Source organism: Neophocaena asiaeorientalis, unplaced genomic scaffold, assembly GCF_003031525.2.
Source record: "Neophocaena asiaeorientalis asiaeorientalis breed wild unplaced genomic scaffold, Neophocaena_asiaeorientalis_V1.1 scaffold443, whole genome shotgun sequence".
NCBI classification, from domain to species: domain Eukaryota; kingdom Metazoa; phylum Chordata; class Mammalia; order Artiodactyla; family Phocoenidae; genus Neophocaena; species Neophocaena asiaeorientalis.
Window position 1 is genome coordinate 552,528 of NW_020171808.1, and position 17,487 is coordinate 570,014.

The window sequence follows — 17,487 nt, forward strand, 5'->3', positions numbered from 1 at the left end:
TCTTTCTGAGGATGAAGCAAGTGATTTGAATTCTAAATTCGATAGCAAGCCATTTTGCTTCCCCTTATTTTTTATATTGTGAAAATTCTGTTAAGAAACCCCATCTTTTGCTGATTTACTGGCTGTATGATGACATTGTTAATGTTATAATCAAGCTGAATTATCCGAAAGGCAATAGTACTGTAAAAAATTCTAGGGGGTTTCCCTGGTGGCGCAGTGGTTGAGAGGCCGCCTGCCGATGCAGGGGACGCGGGTTCGTGCCCCGGTCTGGGAGGATCCCACATGCCGCGGAACAGCTGGGCCCATGAGCTATGGCGTCCGGAGCCTGTGCTCCACAGCGGGAGAGGCCACAAAAGTGAGAGGCCCGTGTACTCCAAAAAAAAAAAAAAAGAAACAAACTGGAGAGGGTGGTACCTTCTTCAGGCAATGAGGCAGTCTGGAGGTCCCAGAGGATGGGTGAAGGGTTAACTAATTGACTGAGTGCCCGAGGGAGAAAGAGGGGGCCTTCATACATCAGTGATGCCAGATTATAATGGAGCTAGCCAAGTAAGACCCGATTCCCAGGGAGCAGAGGCAGGAGCTAGCAAGCAAATGGGGGGAAAGTGGGATGAGCCTGTAGCTCCTAAAAATCAGATTGTTCTAAAACCCAAGAATGACTGGTCCTTCTCTACGAGCTCAAGTTCCTACTGAGGAGAGGGTAAAGGATAGCTGACAAAGCAGGCTTGGAGGGCAGCCGTGGAGAAAAAGAAAGTTGCTGCCCACTTCACCCCTGAAGAGCCCAGGGTTCAATAAAGTGGTTACACAGAGTAGGGCACGACCGGCCACTGTATAGACCAAAGTTGAGAGCGGGTACAAATGGACAGAAAGAGCAGACACATATGCCCCTGGGGTAAATCACCAAGATTCACTTATCTAAAGGATTCAGAGAGAAGGTCACACAGTTAGGAAAAGCAGAAAAATTACAAATAACTTTCAAGACAGAATAAGGGGCAAGCTTCCAAACCCTCATATCCTGAGAGAGTGAGGTTCACATTGACCTGGAAACATTATACTAGGTCTCAACTTCAGCATGAGACTGAAGCAGCCCTGTACGTGGCCTAACCTGGAGGTATGCACTTGGGTGGGCCTCCTCAATCACAGGTTATAGAATACCAAATATGATCACTGGAATACAGTATGCAGTGCACTCAGTTAAGAACGCTTGATACACACAACTGTTATTTATAGAATTTATTAAGGCCAGCTGCTATGCTTAACGGATTTGGGTTCATTATTTCACTTAACCGAAACAAATAACTCCATGGAGGGGATAAAGGTAAGCATCGCTATTTACAGAAAAGAAAACCATGAGTTGGAGAAGTTAAATAATTTTACTAGATTCACAGTTAATAAGGGGCAGATAGGAGATCTGAATTCAAACAGCTTTGATTCCAGAAAGAATTCTGAGCATAGGCTTCAGCTTCTGCAGTAATCCACCTAAAAATAAAAGCTGAGAAATGCAGCCAATTCTTGCTCTTTTAATGATTTATTTCTATTTAAGAAACATCCAGATTAGGAAGTGTGATTGCTTTCATAATATCCCATTAGACGGTAAGCAGTAAATATAATTATAAAAGCATTAACATTTAATTTTAAAATATGAAATGTTTTCTCACATGACAATCATAGCATCAGACATCTCTTGTGTATTTTATAGGGGAACTCAGTGGGTTTTTTTTTTTTTTAAAAGTGTAAAAATAAACACTAAGCATTAGGGAGAAACGAATGTGGAAGACTGATTCCTCATTATTTCAAACCATCATGATTGTTTACTTACTGCTTTTTGTGTATTTGTTAATTTTTGATGCAAAAAACCCTCCATTTTTAAATGCAAGGTCAATTAAGAAAATTATATTGTATTAAAGTCATCAATAACTAGTATGTTATTTTAAGTAGTCTTTGTAGGCACATATAAGGCAAAATCTAGGTGTCTCCTAGAAGTTGGATAATAAAGGAAATTATAAATACACACATCAAGACAAAATTAAGCAAAGCACAGATGTTTTAAGACTCCCTCCAAAAGATAGCATGGCTTCCAGGCTACATCTTGATAGGAACTTAGCAGACCAGGTGGCATTTCTAAAGAAATGGGGTCTCAGCACAGAGATGTTCAGAAACTAGATTGAGGATATGTAACATACCCCTATAATAATGAGACATCAGGGCTGCCCCCAGAGGCTTTCCTGGCCCAGAAACACTGCTCTCTTGTTTTGTAGTTGGTACATCACAACTACAGATGGGTTTACAGCTGCATCAGGATCTTGGCTGAATGACAACAGCCTGTCATATCATTTAGGTCATTTCCCTTGCCCGAATTCATGCTAAGTAAGCTTCTCAATGCAAAGTGTCCACTTAGCTTTATAGGAAGAGAATACGCTGACCCTCACTGCTGTCTGCTTTAACGTATGTTTCTCATGGCCAATGATCAAGCTGGTATTTTGATATTCACCAGTCTGACTAACCCTAAGAGACAGAACTCTTCTTGGCTGGCTGGCCTTCCCTCAAGTTAGTTTGTAAGTCTCGGGGACTCCTCCGTTGGTACTGTAACTGGATTAAGTGACCTGTTTGCGTAAGTAATGTGATAACGACAGCAGAAAATACTTAATCTGGTAATTTTTACTGATCCAACTTTTTTAGGGAAGGTTAGAATTTAGGGACACTGGTGCCCATAGAGGTCCTCTTAAATTGGACCCTATGCTTTATGAACATTAGTAAGAATAAAAATGAGTCTCAGTGAACAAAACTCTTCTCCTTTATAGTGTCTATTCATTTCCCTTGAGTGAACCCACCCCTTCGTAGTGACAGAGGAATTGGGGCTCTTTGTTATGTTGTAGTTCTCACCAGGGGGAGAGCTAGCAACAGAGAAGCAGATGGTCTGGATCATTTGCATCCTGTGTGTGGTGTCCAACTGGGGCTTCTACTCAGGCTCTGCTACTGCTGCTGACAGGACATCTGTTCCCAGGGCTCCTTGTGTCCATTCCCATGCACAAGACCTTCAAGTTGTGATGTGCGAGATCCCCGATAAGAGTGCCACATCGCCGCCCCATCATTCTGTAGCAATCCTGGCCAGTTATCAAGCTCTCCAACAAAGATTGTTCTCAATTAACATTTTACTACTTGAAAGGATGATCAAAGATGATCAGATATTAGAGGAAAGTTCTGACATGAAAGTCAGAAGCCAAAACAACAAACCTAGAAAGAAACCTTGAGGGAATGGAGATAATTTGGGAAGCAAAAACAAACAGTCAAACAAACAAATACCTTATGTACCTAGAGAGATGAGATCCACAAAATCAGAACAAGGTGATAGGAAAAGAAAACAAACAAACAGAAAATGTATATAAACAAAAAGAACTCTTGGGGCTTCCCTGGTGGCGCAGTGGTTAAGAATCCGCCTGCCAGTGTAGGGGACACGGGTTCAAGCCCTGGTCCAGGAAGATCCCACATGCCGCGAAGCAGCTAAGCCCGTGTGTCACAACTACTGAGCCCGCGAGCCACAACTACTGAAGCCAGTGCGCCTAGAGCCCGTGCTCTGCAACAAGAGAAGCCACCACAATGAGAAGCCCACGCACCGCAATGAAGAGTAGCCCCCGCTCACCGCAACTAGAGAAAGCCCGTGTGCAGCAATGAAGACCCAACACAACCAAAAATAAACAAATTAAAAAAGAAAAAAAGAACTCTTGCTAACATTCCAGTAGGAAAAGGCATACCTAAGGCCCAGATCTTGGATTCTAATATCATTCTTCAATAAAAGAACCAGAGCTCTTTAGAGAAATAGTTAATTCTAAGGGCTGGGGTGGGAAAGATGCAAAATGAGGTGGGAGCTTCTTGTAGTGCCAGAAAGTAAGGAAGTGCTAAAAACAAACAAAGAAAACCCCCAGTATTGATGGGGGTATGTCAAATGGACAGAGGAGCCAAGTGAAAGAGCTGCTAATGGCCAAAACCGGAACAATTTGAGCACGAAAATAAATGAAGAACTATCAGAATATAGCCTGAAGTATAAAATGAATATTCATGAGCCCATACTGATACAAACAAATGATGGAGTAAATAAGAAAATGGGAGAGAACAGAAAATTTTCTTGTGCAGAAGAATTTCAAAGAACTTATGTAGAAAACTCAGCCCTCAAACATGGGGAGTATAACTCCTTCCTCCTTAAGTATGGACTTTGAAGAGTGAGCTCCTTTGAGAGAGGAGAGGATAGAAATGGGGGAAAATAGTAACTTTACAGTGGAGAAACTTGACAAACACGACCTCAGCCAGGCGATCAAGGTGTACAACAACAGTGATAAATCATATTGACAATATGACTTGATATTGTTATGATGTGATAAGAATGGCATTGTATCTGTCTGGTGTTCTCCCGCAAAGCCCTTAACCCTGGTCTAGCTATGAGAAAAACTTTAGACAAATTCCAGTAGAGGGGCATTCAACAAAATACCTGACCAGTATTCCAAAAAACCGTCAAAACTGAGTTTTCTGTTCTGTAAACAAAGTACATCTCTCCATTTATTTAGGTCTTCTATGTGTGTATGTGTATGTGTGTGTGTGTTTGTGTGTGTGTGTGTAATATCTATCTACCTATCTATGTATCTATCTCTTTAACTCTATCTCTCCATCCACCCATCCTTCCATCCATCCATCCATGTAATTTTATAACATGCTCTATAGAGATCTTATACACATTTTGCTAAATTTATTTATTGATATTCTTTTTAAGCTGTGGCAAATACATCTTTTTAAAATTCCATTTTCTCCTTATACTAACTTGGAACTTATGTGCTGTTTCTATATTTTAGCAGTTACCCTAGAAATTAAAACATATGTAAATATAACTTTTTAAGGCTAAAATTAACAAACACTCCTACCATCTTCCAAGAGAATACAAGTATTTTAGAGTATTTTATCTCATGCCTGACTCATATATTTGAATTCTTTTCTTTTTAAACTTCTTAAAACTTTATTAAAATTTTGTGCCATCAATATTTGTTTACATTTACTAATTTCTTTACATTAAAAGAACGTCAGGGCTTCCCTGGTGGTGCAGTGGTTGAGAATCTGCCTGCTAATGCAGAGGACATGGGTTCAAGCCCTGGTCTGGGAGGATCCCACATGCCACAGAGCAACTAGGCCCGTGAGCCATAACTACTGAGCCTGCACGTCTGGAGCCTGTGCTCCGCAACAAGAGGCCGCGACAGTGAGAGGCCCGCACACTGCAATGAAGAGTGGCCCCCGCTTGCCACAACTAGAGAAAGCCCTCGCACAGAAATGAAGACACAACATAGCAAAAATAAATAAATAAATAAACTCCTACCCCCAACATCTTCTAAAAAAAAAAAACAAAAACAAAAAACTTCATTTCTTTTTTATCTTAGATCTTCCATCTGTGATCATCTTCCTTATCCTTAAGTATACTTTTGAATAATTTGCTTTAATATGGGTCATGGCAAACTCTCTCAGTCTGTATTTTTTGTTTGAAAATGTCTGGGTTTTTTTTTTTTTTTCCATTTTCATTTTTTGAAAGATAGTTTGGGAAGAGAATTCTAGATTGTCATTGTTTTCCTTCTGCATGTTGAAGATACTATTCCAATGTTATATGGCTTCCTCAGTTGTTGAGAAGTCAGCTGTCAGTTTAATTGTTAATCAACTGGAGGTAATTTGTTCCTCTTCTAGTCTGGATGATTTTAAGCTCTCCAGTTTTGTCTTTGGTGTTACCATAGTGAATTCACCATAGTGATTGGATTTCTTTTTATTTATTCCTCTTGGAATTCGTTGAGCTTCCATATTCTGTGGATTGGTGTCTTCCATGCATTCTGAAAAATGTCAGGTATTACATTATCTTTGCCCCAGTCTCTCTCTCCCCCTTCTCTTCTCATGAAACTGTGGCAAGACTTATGTTAGACCTTTTCATGCTATCCTCCCTTTCTCTTAATTTTTGTTTCCTATTTACAATCTTTTTGTCTCTCTGTATTCCTTTCTGGGTAATTTCCAAAAGTAACTTCCCATTTTCTAATTCTTTCTTCTACTGTGTCTAATCTGTTAAACCCATTCAGTGGGTTTTCCATTTCAAGTTTTGCACTTCATTTATAAAAGTTCTATTTGGTTCTTCTTCATGTCTGCTCATTAAGACACTGTTTTTCCCAAACGCTGCAGATATTTTCATCATGTCTCATTTCTTTAAACATAATGAGCATTGAGCATAATTGTTTTATAAACTAAGCCTGATAGTTATAAAAGCTCTTATTGCCACTCATGCTGTTCTTGCAAATTAACTCTTGAGAATTGTTTCCTTGTGTGCTAGTTATCTTTTATTGACTAACAATTTTCCTTGGAAAGTTAATTGTAAGAATTATTTAAAACCTATTGTAGAGTGACATTCCACCCAGAAAGGATTTGAATTTGCTTTAATAACATTCCTAGGCACTACTAATCCCAAACTTTTAAAACTATATTCACAACTTGAAGTTTTTCTGAAAGTTTTTTAGGTGGTATGAATCTAGGTTGCAAATTCATCTAATAACATTTTTGTGGTTATAATATTTGCAAGACAGGAGATTATTGCCCCCCTCCTGTTTCTTAACGTCAAGGTGAATTTCCCACAGTATTCTGGGCGTTGGATTGGTTGAGTTTCCTTCTGGCCCAGGCTTTATGTAGGGAGAGTCCCCCATTGTACTTCCTCCATGCGGTGGGCTCTAGACTTTGACTTCTGGACTTTAAGTCCTGTGCGAACATCAAAACAGGTACTAAATTCACCTGGTTTGGAAATGGCCCTCTTGCAGGAATTTCCGTATCCTGCTTACCTTTCTGGGTACACACTTTCCCTTATATTTTGCACTTGTGAGTCCTCACTCTCTTCTCCATTACATTATAGGTGCTTTATAGCATTTGATTTTCTATTTTATTTTAATATATTTTATTTATTTATTTATTTATTTTTTGGCTGCGTTGGGTCTTCGTTGCTGCATGCGGGCTTTCTCTAGTCGTGGTGAGCAGGGGCTGCTCTTCATTGTGGTGCGCGGGCTTGTCATTGCAGTGGCTTCTCTCATTGTGGAGCATGGGCTCTAGGCGCATGGGCTTCAGTAGTTGTGGCACACGGGCTCAGTAGTTGTGGCTCATGGGCATAGTTGCTCCATGGCATGTGGGATCTTCCTGGACCAGGGCTCAAATCTGTGTCCCCTGCATTGGCAGGCAGATTCTTAACCACTGCACCACTAGGGAAGCCCTGATTTTCTATTTTAGATACTATTTTAGTTTTTAAAAAAGCAGAGTCATTTCCTAGCCTATCATATTACCATAACTGAAACTTTTATATGGATTTTGAAAAACAAAAAGATATAGAATAGTATTAAGAATACAGAGTTAGAGTCAGACCTGTCTGGCTTTATCTCATGAATCTAGGCTTTGTCTGCTGTGTGATATTGGGCAAGTTACTTAACTTCATTGTGTTTCACTTTCCTCATCTTTAAAATGAGGAAGGTAATAGTATTTTCCCCACAGTACAGGTAAAGCACTTGGTACTCTTTCTGCCACCTGGTAATCATTTAAGCGTTAATTATGGTTATTATTACCCTTCTATGAGAATTGGTGAAAGAGACAAAGTGAGAAATGATAAGGGACGAGGGAGATAATGTTGTGAGGATAACGTGTTTGGGGATGTGGAAAGGAGAAAATGACAAAAATCTGAGGGAAAATAATACAAAAAGAGGTTTTATCAAGGAAGTCTTGATGTATGTCATGCAGTATAATTCACCCTTTTCTGCTTTTTCAGAAGATCTGCTGGAAAAGACCTGCTTTAGTTTTCTTTTTTCTTTTAGCCGGATTGTGTCTTTTGGACGTGATACTGTGCGAGGCTGTTTTCTAGGTCGTGCAATCTTATCCTCATTATGTATTCCCCGTGAGTATCTCCATTGCTTTGAAAATCTGTCTGAAACATAGCCTGCACTCAAAACAAAGCAACACCAAGACGACTTGAATAAAATAAATGAATGAAACACTGGCAAAATAAAACATAATTTTTAATTAGAAAAGAAAATCTAGAGGGTAGAGAGGTCTTTGAAGCACCAAACATAGTAAGAAAGATGATGTAAAAATGGTGATGATGTTTTAAAAATAGCATTTTCTAGTTACAACAGAGTGAAGCGGCTTAGGACAGAACACTTGGAGAACATAGAGCAGGGCTCCCCCGCCTCGGCACTACTGAGATCTTGGGCTGGATAATTCTTTGGTGGGTGGTTGGGTGCGGGGTGTGTCTGGTGTATTTTAAGGTGCTCAGCAGCAGACCCAGCCTCTACCCACTGGATGCCAGTAGCACCGCCCGACACACACTCCTAGTTGTGACAACCAAAAATGTCTCTAGATGTCCCAAATGTCCCCTGGGGGCAAGATCACTCCAGGCTGAAATCACTTCAGCAATCACTGAAACAGAGGGATTACAAAACTCACCTGTTATCCTAACCATCTAGAAATGTAAGTATTTCGGTGTTTTTTTTGTTTGTTTGTTTGTTTGTTTTTTGCGATACACGGGCCTCTCACTGTTGTGGCCTCTACCGTTGCGGAGCACAGGCTCCAGACGCGCAGGCTCAGAGGCCATGGCTCACGGGCCATGTGGGATCTTCCCGGACCGGGGCACGAACCCATGTCCCCTGCAACGGCAGGCGGACTCTCAACCACTGTGCCACCAGGGAAGCCCCAGTATTTCATTTTAAATAAATAAAAATGACCCAACACACTCACATTGAACCTACCATTCTATAGCCGCTTTATGTTTCACTCAGTAATTCAGCATCAACACTTTTGTTATGTACTGTTCCTCTACAGCATAACTTGTTTTTGAAGTGTGAGTACTTTCTAATAAACTAATCTTAGCTTCTCCCTCCCGCCCCTTGTTTCACTGTTGTCATTAATTTCACTTATATGGAAGCATTTCACAGGGTACAAAATTCTAGGTTGGTGGACTCCTCTGTTAACCCTTTATTTCACTCCCCTCTCTTCTTGCTTGCACGCTTTCGGATGAGAAGTCAGATCTGATTCTTTTCCTCGCTCCTCTATAGATAAGGGTTTCTCCCGCCCCTGCCTTCTTCAGGATTTCTGTTTGTAATCTTTGATTTTCCATGGTTCGAGAATGATTGTAGTTTTTCTGGCATTTATCCTGCTTGGTGTTCTCTGAGGGTTTGGTGTATGACATTAATTGGGGGGAAATTTCCAGTCATTATTGTTTCAAATATTTGTTTCTGTTCCTTTCTCTCTTTCCTCCCCTTTAGATATTCCCATTACATGTATGTTACACCTTTTGTAGTTGTCCCACAGTCCTTGCGCACTCTGTTCTGTTTTTTTCAGTCTTTTTCCTTTCTCTTTTTCAGATTTGGAGGCTTCTATAGAGGTATCCTCAAGCTCAGAGATTCTTTCCTGCGTCACATGTGTTCTACTCGTAAGCCTATCGAAGGCATTCTTCATTTCTGTTGTAGTTCTTTTTACCTGTAGCATTTCTTCTTGGTTCTTTCTTAGAATCTCCATCTCTCTGCTCACATTGCCTGTGTGTTCTTGCATTCTGTCTACTTTACCTATCAGAGCCCTTAGCCTATTAATCCTAATTGTTTTAAATTCCCAGTCTGATAATTTTAGCATCTAGGCCATAGCTGAGTCTGGTTTTTTTTTTTTTTTTTTTTTTTTTTACGGTACGCGGGCCTCTCACTGTTGTGGCCTCTCCCGTTGCGGAGCACAGGCTCCGGACGCGCAGGCTCAGCGGCCATGGTTCACGGGCCCAGCCGCTCCGCAGCATGTGGGATCTTCCCGGACCGGGGCACGAACCCCTGTCCCCTGCATCGGCAGGCGGACTCTCAACCACTGCGCCACCAGGGAAGCCCTGAGTCTGGTTTTGAGACTTGCTCTTTCTCTTCAAACTGTGTTTTTGCCTTTTAGTATGTCTTGTCTCCTGAATAGTCAGACACTATGTGCTGGGTGAAACGACCTGCCCAGCACTGGTTCCCGGAGAGGTTGCTGCTGGTGGGTTTCTGCTCCCATAAGGTGTTGTTCTCTGTACTTGCCTGTCTGTCTGTCTGTCTGTCTCTCTAATTTGGGGATCAGTGGTTTGCCCTGTGACTTCAGTTCTCTCATAGATCTAAATAAAGTTGCTGATTTTTCAGTTTATTCAGCTTTTACTTTTAGTCACATAATTTTAAAATAATTAATTAATTAATTTTTGGCTGTGTTGGGTCTTTGTTGCTGTGCGCGGGCTTTCTCTAGTTGCAGTGAGCGGGGGTTGCTCTTCGTTGTGGTGCACGGGCTACTCACTGTGGTGGCTTCTCTTGTTGCGGAGCACAGGCTCTAGGCACGTGGCTGCAGTAGTGGCACGCAGGCTCAGTAATTGTGGCTCGCGGGCTCAGTAGTTGTGGCGCACAGGCTTAGTTGCTCCACGGCATGTGGGATCTTCCCGCACCAGGGCTCAAACCCGTGTCCCCTGCACTGGCAGGCGGATTCTTAACCAGTGCGCCACCAGCGACGTCCCTACTCACATAATTTTTAAGGTATGCTGATATCAACAGTGTATGGACATACCACACTTTACATAACAATCCCATAATATTGGAGATTGTGATGGATTCAAATAAGGCTACAATAAATACATCTGATTATTTCCTTAGAGTAGATTCTTGTGAGAAGAACTGCAGCTCAGACAAAGACGAAGTACTGAAATTTGGTGTCACCCTGTCTCGCCCTCACCCACCGAATTCTCTTCTCACAGCACGTCCACACGACCCTGTCCACGGGGGAGAATTGCTGGCCAGTTTCCCAGGAGAGGACCGCGCTCTCTCGGGGATTGGAAGGCCTCCACCGACAGGAGGCGCTGTGGTTCTCACGGCGGCCCCAGGCGATACCGTAGCCGCTCTCTCAGCGCCGCCGCCGCTCTGCCCACCGCGCAGCGCCCTCTCAGCGGCCCCGGCTTGCGGAAGTGTTTCCAGGAGACGACGAGCGAGCTGCGCGTGCGCGGTGGGCGCGGCCGGCTGGAGGTGGTGCCTGCCGGGTCAGGGGCGCCGCGGCCCGGGATATCCGCTCTATGGTGCGCAGGTGCTGCGGCCGCCGGCGGACGCGTCTTCGGGATGGAGCACATCCGTACGACCAAGGTGGGCGCACGGAGGGCCGCTCGCCGCTGGGCGGTTTGACTGGCGTGGGCGGCGGGACGCGGCTGGCCGGCGGACGGGCCGGGGACGCGGGGCGGCCTGGGCGGACGTGAGGCGGGGTTCTGGTCCGGAGTTGGGTGCGGAGGGTCTGGGGTCCGTTCCGTGGGGCCGGCGGCCGACCCCCAGCGCTGCGGCTTCCCGGGCGGAGTCGGGGCTGCTGCGGCCTGGTAGCCCGGAACACGCCTGGGCGCCGGTGCACCTCCCCTGCTCGGGTCCTGCGGTCCCGGGTCACGGATGCTCGGTGCAGGCGTCGGGGGAGCTGGGACCGGCGCTGGGCTCCACCTCACTTCCCTGGGGTTTTGGGATTTCCGGCTCCGTTTCACACTTGGGTGTCTTTAGTGGCAAGTCAGCTGGGCAGACGAGTTACGGAGGACGGCTGATGGAAATGCTGTCCAGCTGAGCTGATTAAATCCCGTGCTTCAGTTTCGTGTGTGATTTTCAGTTTTGTGTGCATTTACTCTGAGAACAAACATATTCTTATGATTCTGGTACAACTGTGAACACGGATGGAAGTGACCTCAAAATATTGCCAAGTTACTTTACCGACAACGTTGAAGTTCAGCTTCCGCTTTGAGAGGGCAGGAAATAAGTCGAGATCAGAACTGAATAGCATGTTTTTAAGCTCCGCGCGGAGCCTAACAGAATCGGGACGAGGACCACTGTGAACCTTGACTCTCCGGGTTTTGCGGAAACCATCGGTCAGTTGCTGCCCATCCTCAAGTTATAGCTCATTTAGGGAAAGAGCAGACATCTGCCTTCTTCATTTGTTCCAGGGAAGACGTGAGATCTATGTCATTCACATGTTTCACAAACTTTTTTAAGATGGACATGGATTTATATTAAAACTTTTCTTTTAACATGGCACGTACTATAGCTAATAAAATTAAAGATGCTAAAAAGTAACCCCATTAAAAAAGTTTCTCTTTGTGTCTTTAAGAGCAGAAAAGTAAAGTAACTCTAGAATTCAAGTTGCTGCCGCTTAAAGTTTGAAGATAGAAGGGTGATTAAGTAAATAACCGAACTAGTAGAAGGTGCAGCGGACTAGAGTAGGCATCAGATCAGGGTCTGGTCCTGGTTCCCAGGTTCCAGATGTCTTTGTACTATCTGTGCACACAGATAGGAGCTGTATGCACGTGACTTCCTTCTGTGCCAAATTAAACCCCATCTTTGCACCTTTCATCGTGCTTGCTACAGTGCAGAACATGTAATAGGAAAACAGTAAAAGTGAGCTGAATTTAATCAGAACAAATCCCATTCCTCGGGATCGGTAAGAGGGAACAGAATGTTAGAAAATCTGTAGGCTCCCTTGGCTTATTTTAAGTCTTTCCATCTGAAATTTATGATGAGTATATATCTTTGTTTTTATTTCTATAGTCATAGCAGCCCTCCCTTATTCCCTTACGATTCTTTCTGGTGACTTTCATTTGGCCTGATGTTCCTCTGTAACTACCAGTTGATGGACTTCTCTTTAGTTTTCTGATTTAGTCTTACCCTTTCACAGTGGGCCCATGCTGGTGGTTTAGTAAGGTCTTTTTATGATGTTTTTTAAGGACTAAAAGATTTCTGACTAATTTCGTATTAAGATTAATTTTCTACTGTGCTCCTTTATTACTCTGGGTTATTTTTCTAGCATTAGACCACTCCTGCTCTCTTAAGTGGCTGTATGTAGACTACAGTTAAATATTTACTAGGTACCTGTTATGTGTCAGGCACTTTACAGACACTGTACAGGCACACAGCAGTGAGCAGGGCAGGCATGGCCCTCACAATGCATTCTGAGAATTGTTGTGTAGACTATAATATTTTCCTAAATTATAACTTATTCTTAAAAGATTGCTTTGAACATAGCCAACGTTTGTTTCTGTTACGCATAGCCTTCACCTGGACAGTTAATTTGCTGCAAAAGTAATTGCATTTGAAAACTAGAAACGAATTTCTTTCCGTTTATTTAGCTGTTTTGAACTCTGTGTAGTTTAGTCACGATCAAGAATTGACTGTAAGTAGTGCTGTGTAACTAGTGACTCGTTCTGTGTTGTTCAGACCACTGTATTTGAAAAGTAATGATTGCCATTTATTGAGCAACCGTATGTCAGTGTAGCCAACTCTACAGTATGATTTCACAGTGTTTACAGTTCACAAATATGTTAATTTATACAGAATTATCACTAATTTCTTGACGCTGCCAGTTGGGACATTATCTCCATTTACAGATGAGGAAATCGGCTTGAGTGCCCACTTAGCTCATGGGGGGTAGAGGTTTGTCTAACTCCATAGTCTACATAATGACTTTTCCATCATCTCTCTGCTTTCAGTCTGTTTTGTTCAAATGTATTAATATTAATTCAGGAATCTTAATAATAATTCTAAGAGCTTTTCCTTCCCCAAACCTCTTCTTGACATAAGTAAATCATATTTATATGCTGTTGTTTTTTTGTACTGTTTTTAGTCACTTTTAAAAATTATTGCTTACTAACCAGAGGTATATCAGATAAAGTCTTTTAGTTGACTACTAATTAAATGGCTTTATAGTTCTAAGATTCAGGAACAGATGTATCATCGTGTTTTGGTCACATTTGGTTTACAACTGTACAGCGTCAATAAAGATGTCAAGTCTGAATTGGCAATTTTTTTTTTTTTTTTTTTTTTTTTTTTTTGGGGACGGGGGCCCCCCCCTTACGACCACGGCTCACGGGCCCAGCCACTCCGCGGCATGTGGGATCCTCCTGGACCGGGGCACGAACCCGTGTCCCCTGCATCGGCAGGCGGACTGTCAACCACTGCGCCACCAGGGAAGCCCTGAATTGGCAATTTTGAAAGTGCATTTCCAGGCTATATGTATCAGCAGTGTAGCTGCTGCCTCTCACTTTGAGCTCAAACTTTGCCATAGGAGAGAGTCTTGCCAAGAAACAATGGGAGCTGTGTGTCTTCCTCCTTTCCCCGCCAGGCTCCGGTGCTTTGGCTGACATCATGTGTTGATGCCGATGGTATTGTTGTAATGTGAGTGGAACTTTACGGAATGGAATGGAAGGATGTTTTCCTCAGCTATCCGTGTATGAAAGACTGCTTCCTAGAGCTGGTTAAAGCATGGACTGTCCCATGAAAATCTGAGCCCTCTGGGACTCAAATTGAGTTATATCAACAGTAATGCTCAGTTTGTTCCTGGCTTGCTCCCCCTTTTTGTCGTTGGAGTGTGAGATCGGTCATACGTGTGTGTGTACAAATATATGTTACGTGTCATGGAGAGCGAGAGTGTGCAAAACTAAGAATGGATCGAGAACAAGGAGACCGATGATATTTTGTCTTTGAAATAAGAGCCAGCACGTTTTCAGGAGCACCTGAGTACTCCCGACGCAGAGTGCTACGTTGACTGCCACTGGTATTATCCCCTTATACAGCTGGGAAAAGTGACTCTTTGCAGAGATCAAATGAAATAGCCTGTCCCGGCTCAAACAGCTGGCTCCACCGAGGAAGAGGTGGAGCTGGGAACTTGAATCCAGGTCTGTGCTGTTCTCTTAGCTGTCACACTCCCCTGCGTCAGGTCAGGAGATTAGAGGAGGGAGGTGGGTCGGTGTGAGCAGGCAGGGAAGGGAGGGATGGACGAGCCCTGTGTCTAGCAGGTGGCTGATCACGAGGGTCTGGGGTCAGGGAGAAGGTGTACCCCGGAGATGTAGGCTCGGGAGTGGTGGGCGTTTAGGGGATCACTGAGATCTTCCGTTGAGGGTGCGTTTATGCCGGGAGAGCATGCAGAGACTGGAGAAGAGTGTGAAGGCCGAGCGCTGGGGATACTCATCAAGGGGCCAGGGAAGGAGTGTTAGGGACAGAGGGGAGAGGAGAGTCTCAGGTGGGCGGGCACAGCCCTGCCCGTTATCGTTTCCTTCTTTGCTTCCCCCTGCCCCCCTGCTCCCGCCTCTTGCTCCTTCCTTTTCCCAGGGCCAGGCACTGTTCTGGGTACTGAGGAAGTGGTGCTGAATCAACCACAAAAATCCCTGCCCTTTGAAAACTCATTTTCTAGCTGGGGAAGACAAAGCAATCGACAAAGTAATGAGTCAGATCTGTACCACGGTGGCTGGTGGTAAAATCCTGTGGGGCGTGCTGGGCCGGGCCTGGGAGAGGACAGCTGGAAAGAGGTGGTTAGGGACGCCCTTCCAGAGCTGGTGACCCCTGAGTGCAGCCCGTCCAGTGCTGCAGGAGAGCAGAGTAGGCCGGGGCTGGAAGGTGCCCCTGGGTTTCTGGTCTGTTCCGTTTGGTGATTTATGCAGCCGGACTGTGTCGTCGGTGCTGGGGAGTACGTGGCCAGAAAAAAGGTCAAAAGCCTCTGCCCTTTTGATGCTCACCTTCCACTTCACAAAGGCAACGTGACGCCCTTTCTTTTTTAAAAATTTTATTATTTTCATTTATTTATTTAAATTGGAGTATGGTTGATTTACAGCGTCGTTTAGTTTCAGCTGTACAGCACAGTGATTCAGTTACACGTATGTGTATATGATATATATATATATATATATGTATTCTTTTTCAGTTCCTTCCCCCTTATGGATTATGATAAAATGTTGAGCAGTGTCCTGTGCTGTACAGTAGGTCCTTGTTGCCTATCTGTTTTATATATAGTAGTGTGTACGTGTTAATCCCGAACTCCTAGTCTATCCCTCCTGGTGCTCTTTCTTTCTGATAGCTAATTCCTGGCACGGTGTGAGTGCTCTGAGTGTGGAATAATGATTACAGGAGTCCCAGGTGGAGGCCTGGCTGTCAGGAGGGACCACGCGGAGCCAGAGAGGCCTTGACAGGGCGTTTCCTGCTTCCCTGGCCTCGGCCTGTAGCTGTAGAGGGGGTACATACAGCTGGTGGTCACAGAACTTTGGGGGAGGCCATTGGTCCCTTCTGTCCCAGAGGCCCGCTTATCCCTCTTAGGGGCAGATGGGTGTCTTGCATTTTCAGAATGTGATTCCGTGTATGTGTGACTCCCTGTGCTTTTCATGTCCAGCTTTGTAGTCAGCTGAAATGTGAACTTGCCGTAGACACCATGAGGCCACCTTTTATTGCAGGCCCAGAGTTGGCCACAGTTCCCCTAAATGGCCCATAAAGTGATGTGCTGGCATTTCCTCAGGGCTAGTGATGACGGCGGGGGGGAGGGGGGGCGGGGGGAGAGAGACACGTGCCACCTAAATGTGTGACCGAGAACACTTCCAGGAAAACACTGGGAAGAATCTGTAGCGACATCTGTAAGGTACTTTCAGTTCCTCGGTGAAGGGGGGAGATAAACAGCAGTTGGTGTTGAGAAGCTGGCTGAGTCTGTGGTTGGAAATTTGTATGCTGATGGTTTTAGCAAAGAAAAGATCCGACTTCTGTGTTCTTAATATTTATCTTAGGATTTTCAGCCAAGAACAGAATAATCTGTGTTTCCTCAGAACATCTTTTATATTCTCCAGACCTTTAAGTAGTAAATAAATGTTTTTGAATAATTTCAGATTTATTATCTGTCACATCCATATAGAGGTTGCCATATGGAAGGAGAAATGTAATGATTTTCTGTTATACGGCCTTGATTTGAGTATAATGCTCCATTTACTAAGGTCATGAATAATCCTCAGATTGTTATAGTTGAGATAGACTCTCTTTCCCTCACACCTACATTCCCTTTGATCCTCTGTCCTAGCGAATGGCCGCCAGTGACAAGCTAACATCTCAGGAAGCCCCTGTTTCTCCTCCTTTACTTCTCACATCCGTTAGTTATTGCCCCCAGGTGGGCTTCCTCTTTATCCTCCAGGCCCGTGTCACGTCTCTCCCAGGCACCCCTGGGTTGTTTCAGCAGCCTCTCGCCTGGCCACTGCACTAGCAGACTCTTCCCAACGCAGCGTTCTCTCCATGTTGCCATTGGAAAGATCTTCTTAAAACCCCCATCTGAGCACAGACTGCCGTGCCTACAATCCTCCACTCGTGTCCTTTTACCTGCCGCAGTTTCTCTACCTTTACAGGTGTTTCTTTTTCACCAGGTAAAATATTATGTCTCCCCTTTTACATTTTTCCTCCCGTATTGAGAATTCTGTGTTTTCTCTGGATTGGTCAAGAACATTTTGTTGATCTTTGCTTTTGACGCTTACATTAGGAAAGCACAGATTCTTCTGCGCATAGAGCACATTAGAATAGTGCGTTTGCTTTTGAAGTCCATGTCCCTCTTCCTTCCTTTCTCTGTTTGAACTTCACTGGGCAGTAGTTTAATACAGAGGACTGTCAGGGCTCGACTTAGCTTATCAGCTTACTAACAAGAGTAATT

At 43.9% G+C, this 17,487-nt stretch overlaps 1 protein-coding gene across 6 annotated transcripts in view; it reads left to right on the forward strand.

Moving 5' to 3' along the window:
• The first annotated feature begins 11,028 nt into the window (after positions 1 to 11,028).
• Positions 11,029 to 17,487, forward strand: part of MTMR6 (myotubularin related protein 6) — a 48,603-nt gene continuing 42,144 nt past the window's right edge. For all 6 annotated transcript variants that reach the window (XM_024752046.1, XM_024752188.1, XM_024751867.1 and 3 more), the window contains exon 1: positions 11,029 to 11,159. In XM_024752046.1, coding sequence (XP_024607814.1) covers positions 11,136 to 11,159 — 24 coding nt within the window. In that variant the 5' untranslated portion in view covers positions 11,029 to 11,135. The remainder of the gene's footprint in view (positions 11,160 to 17,487) is intronic.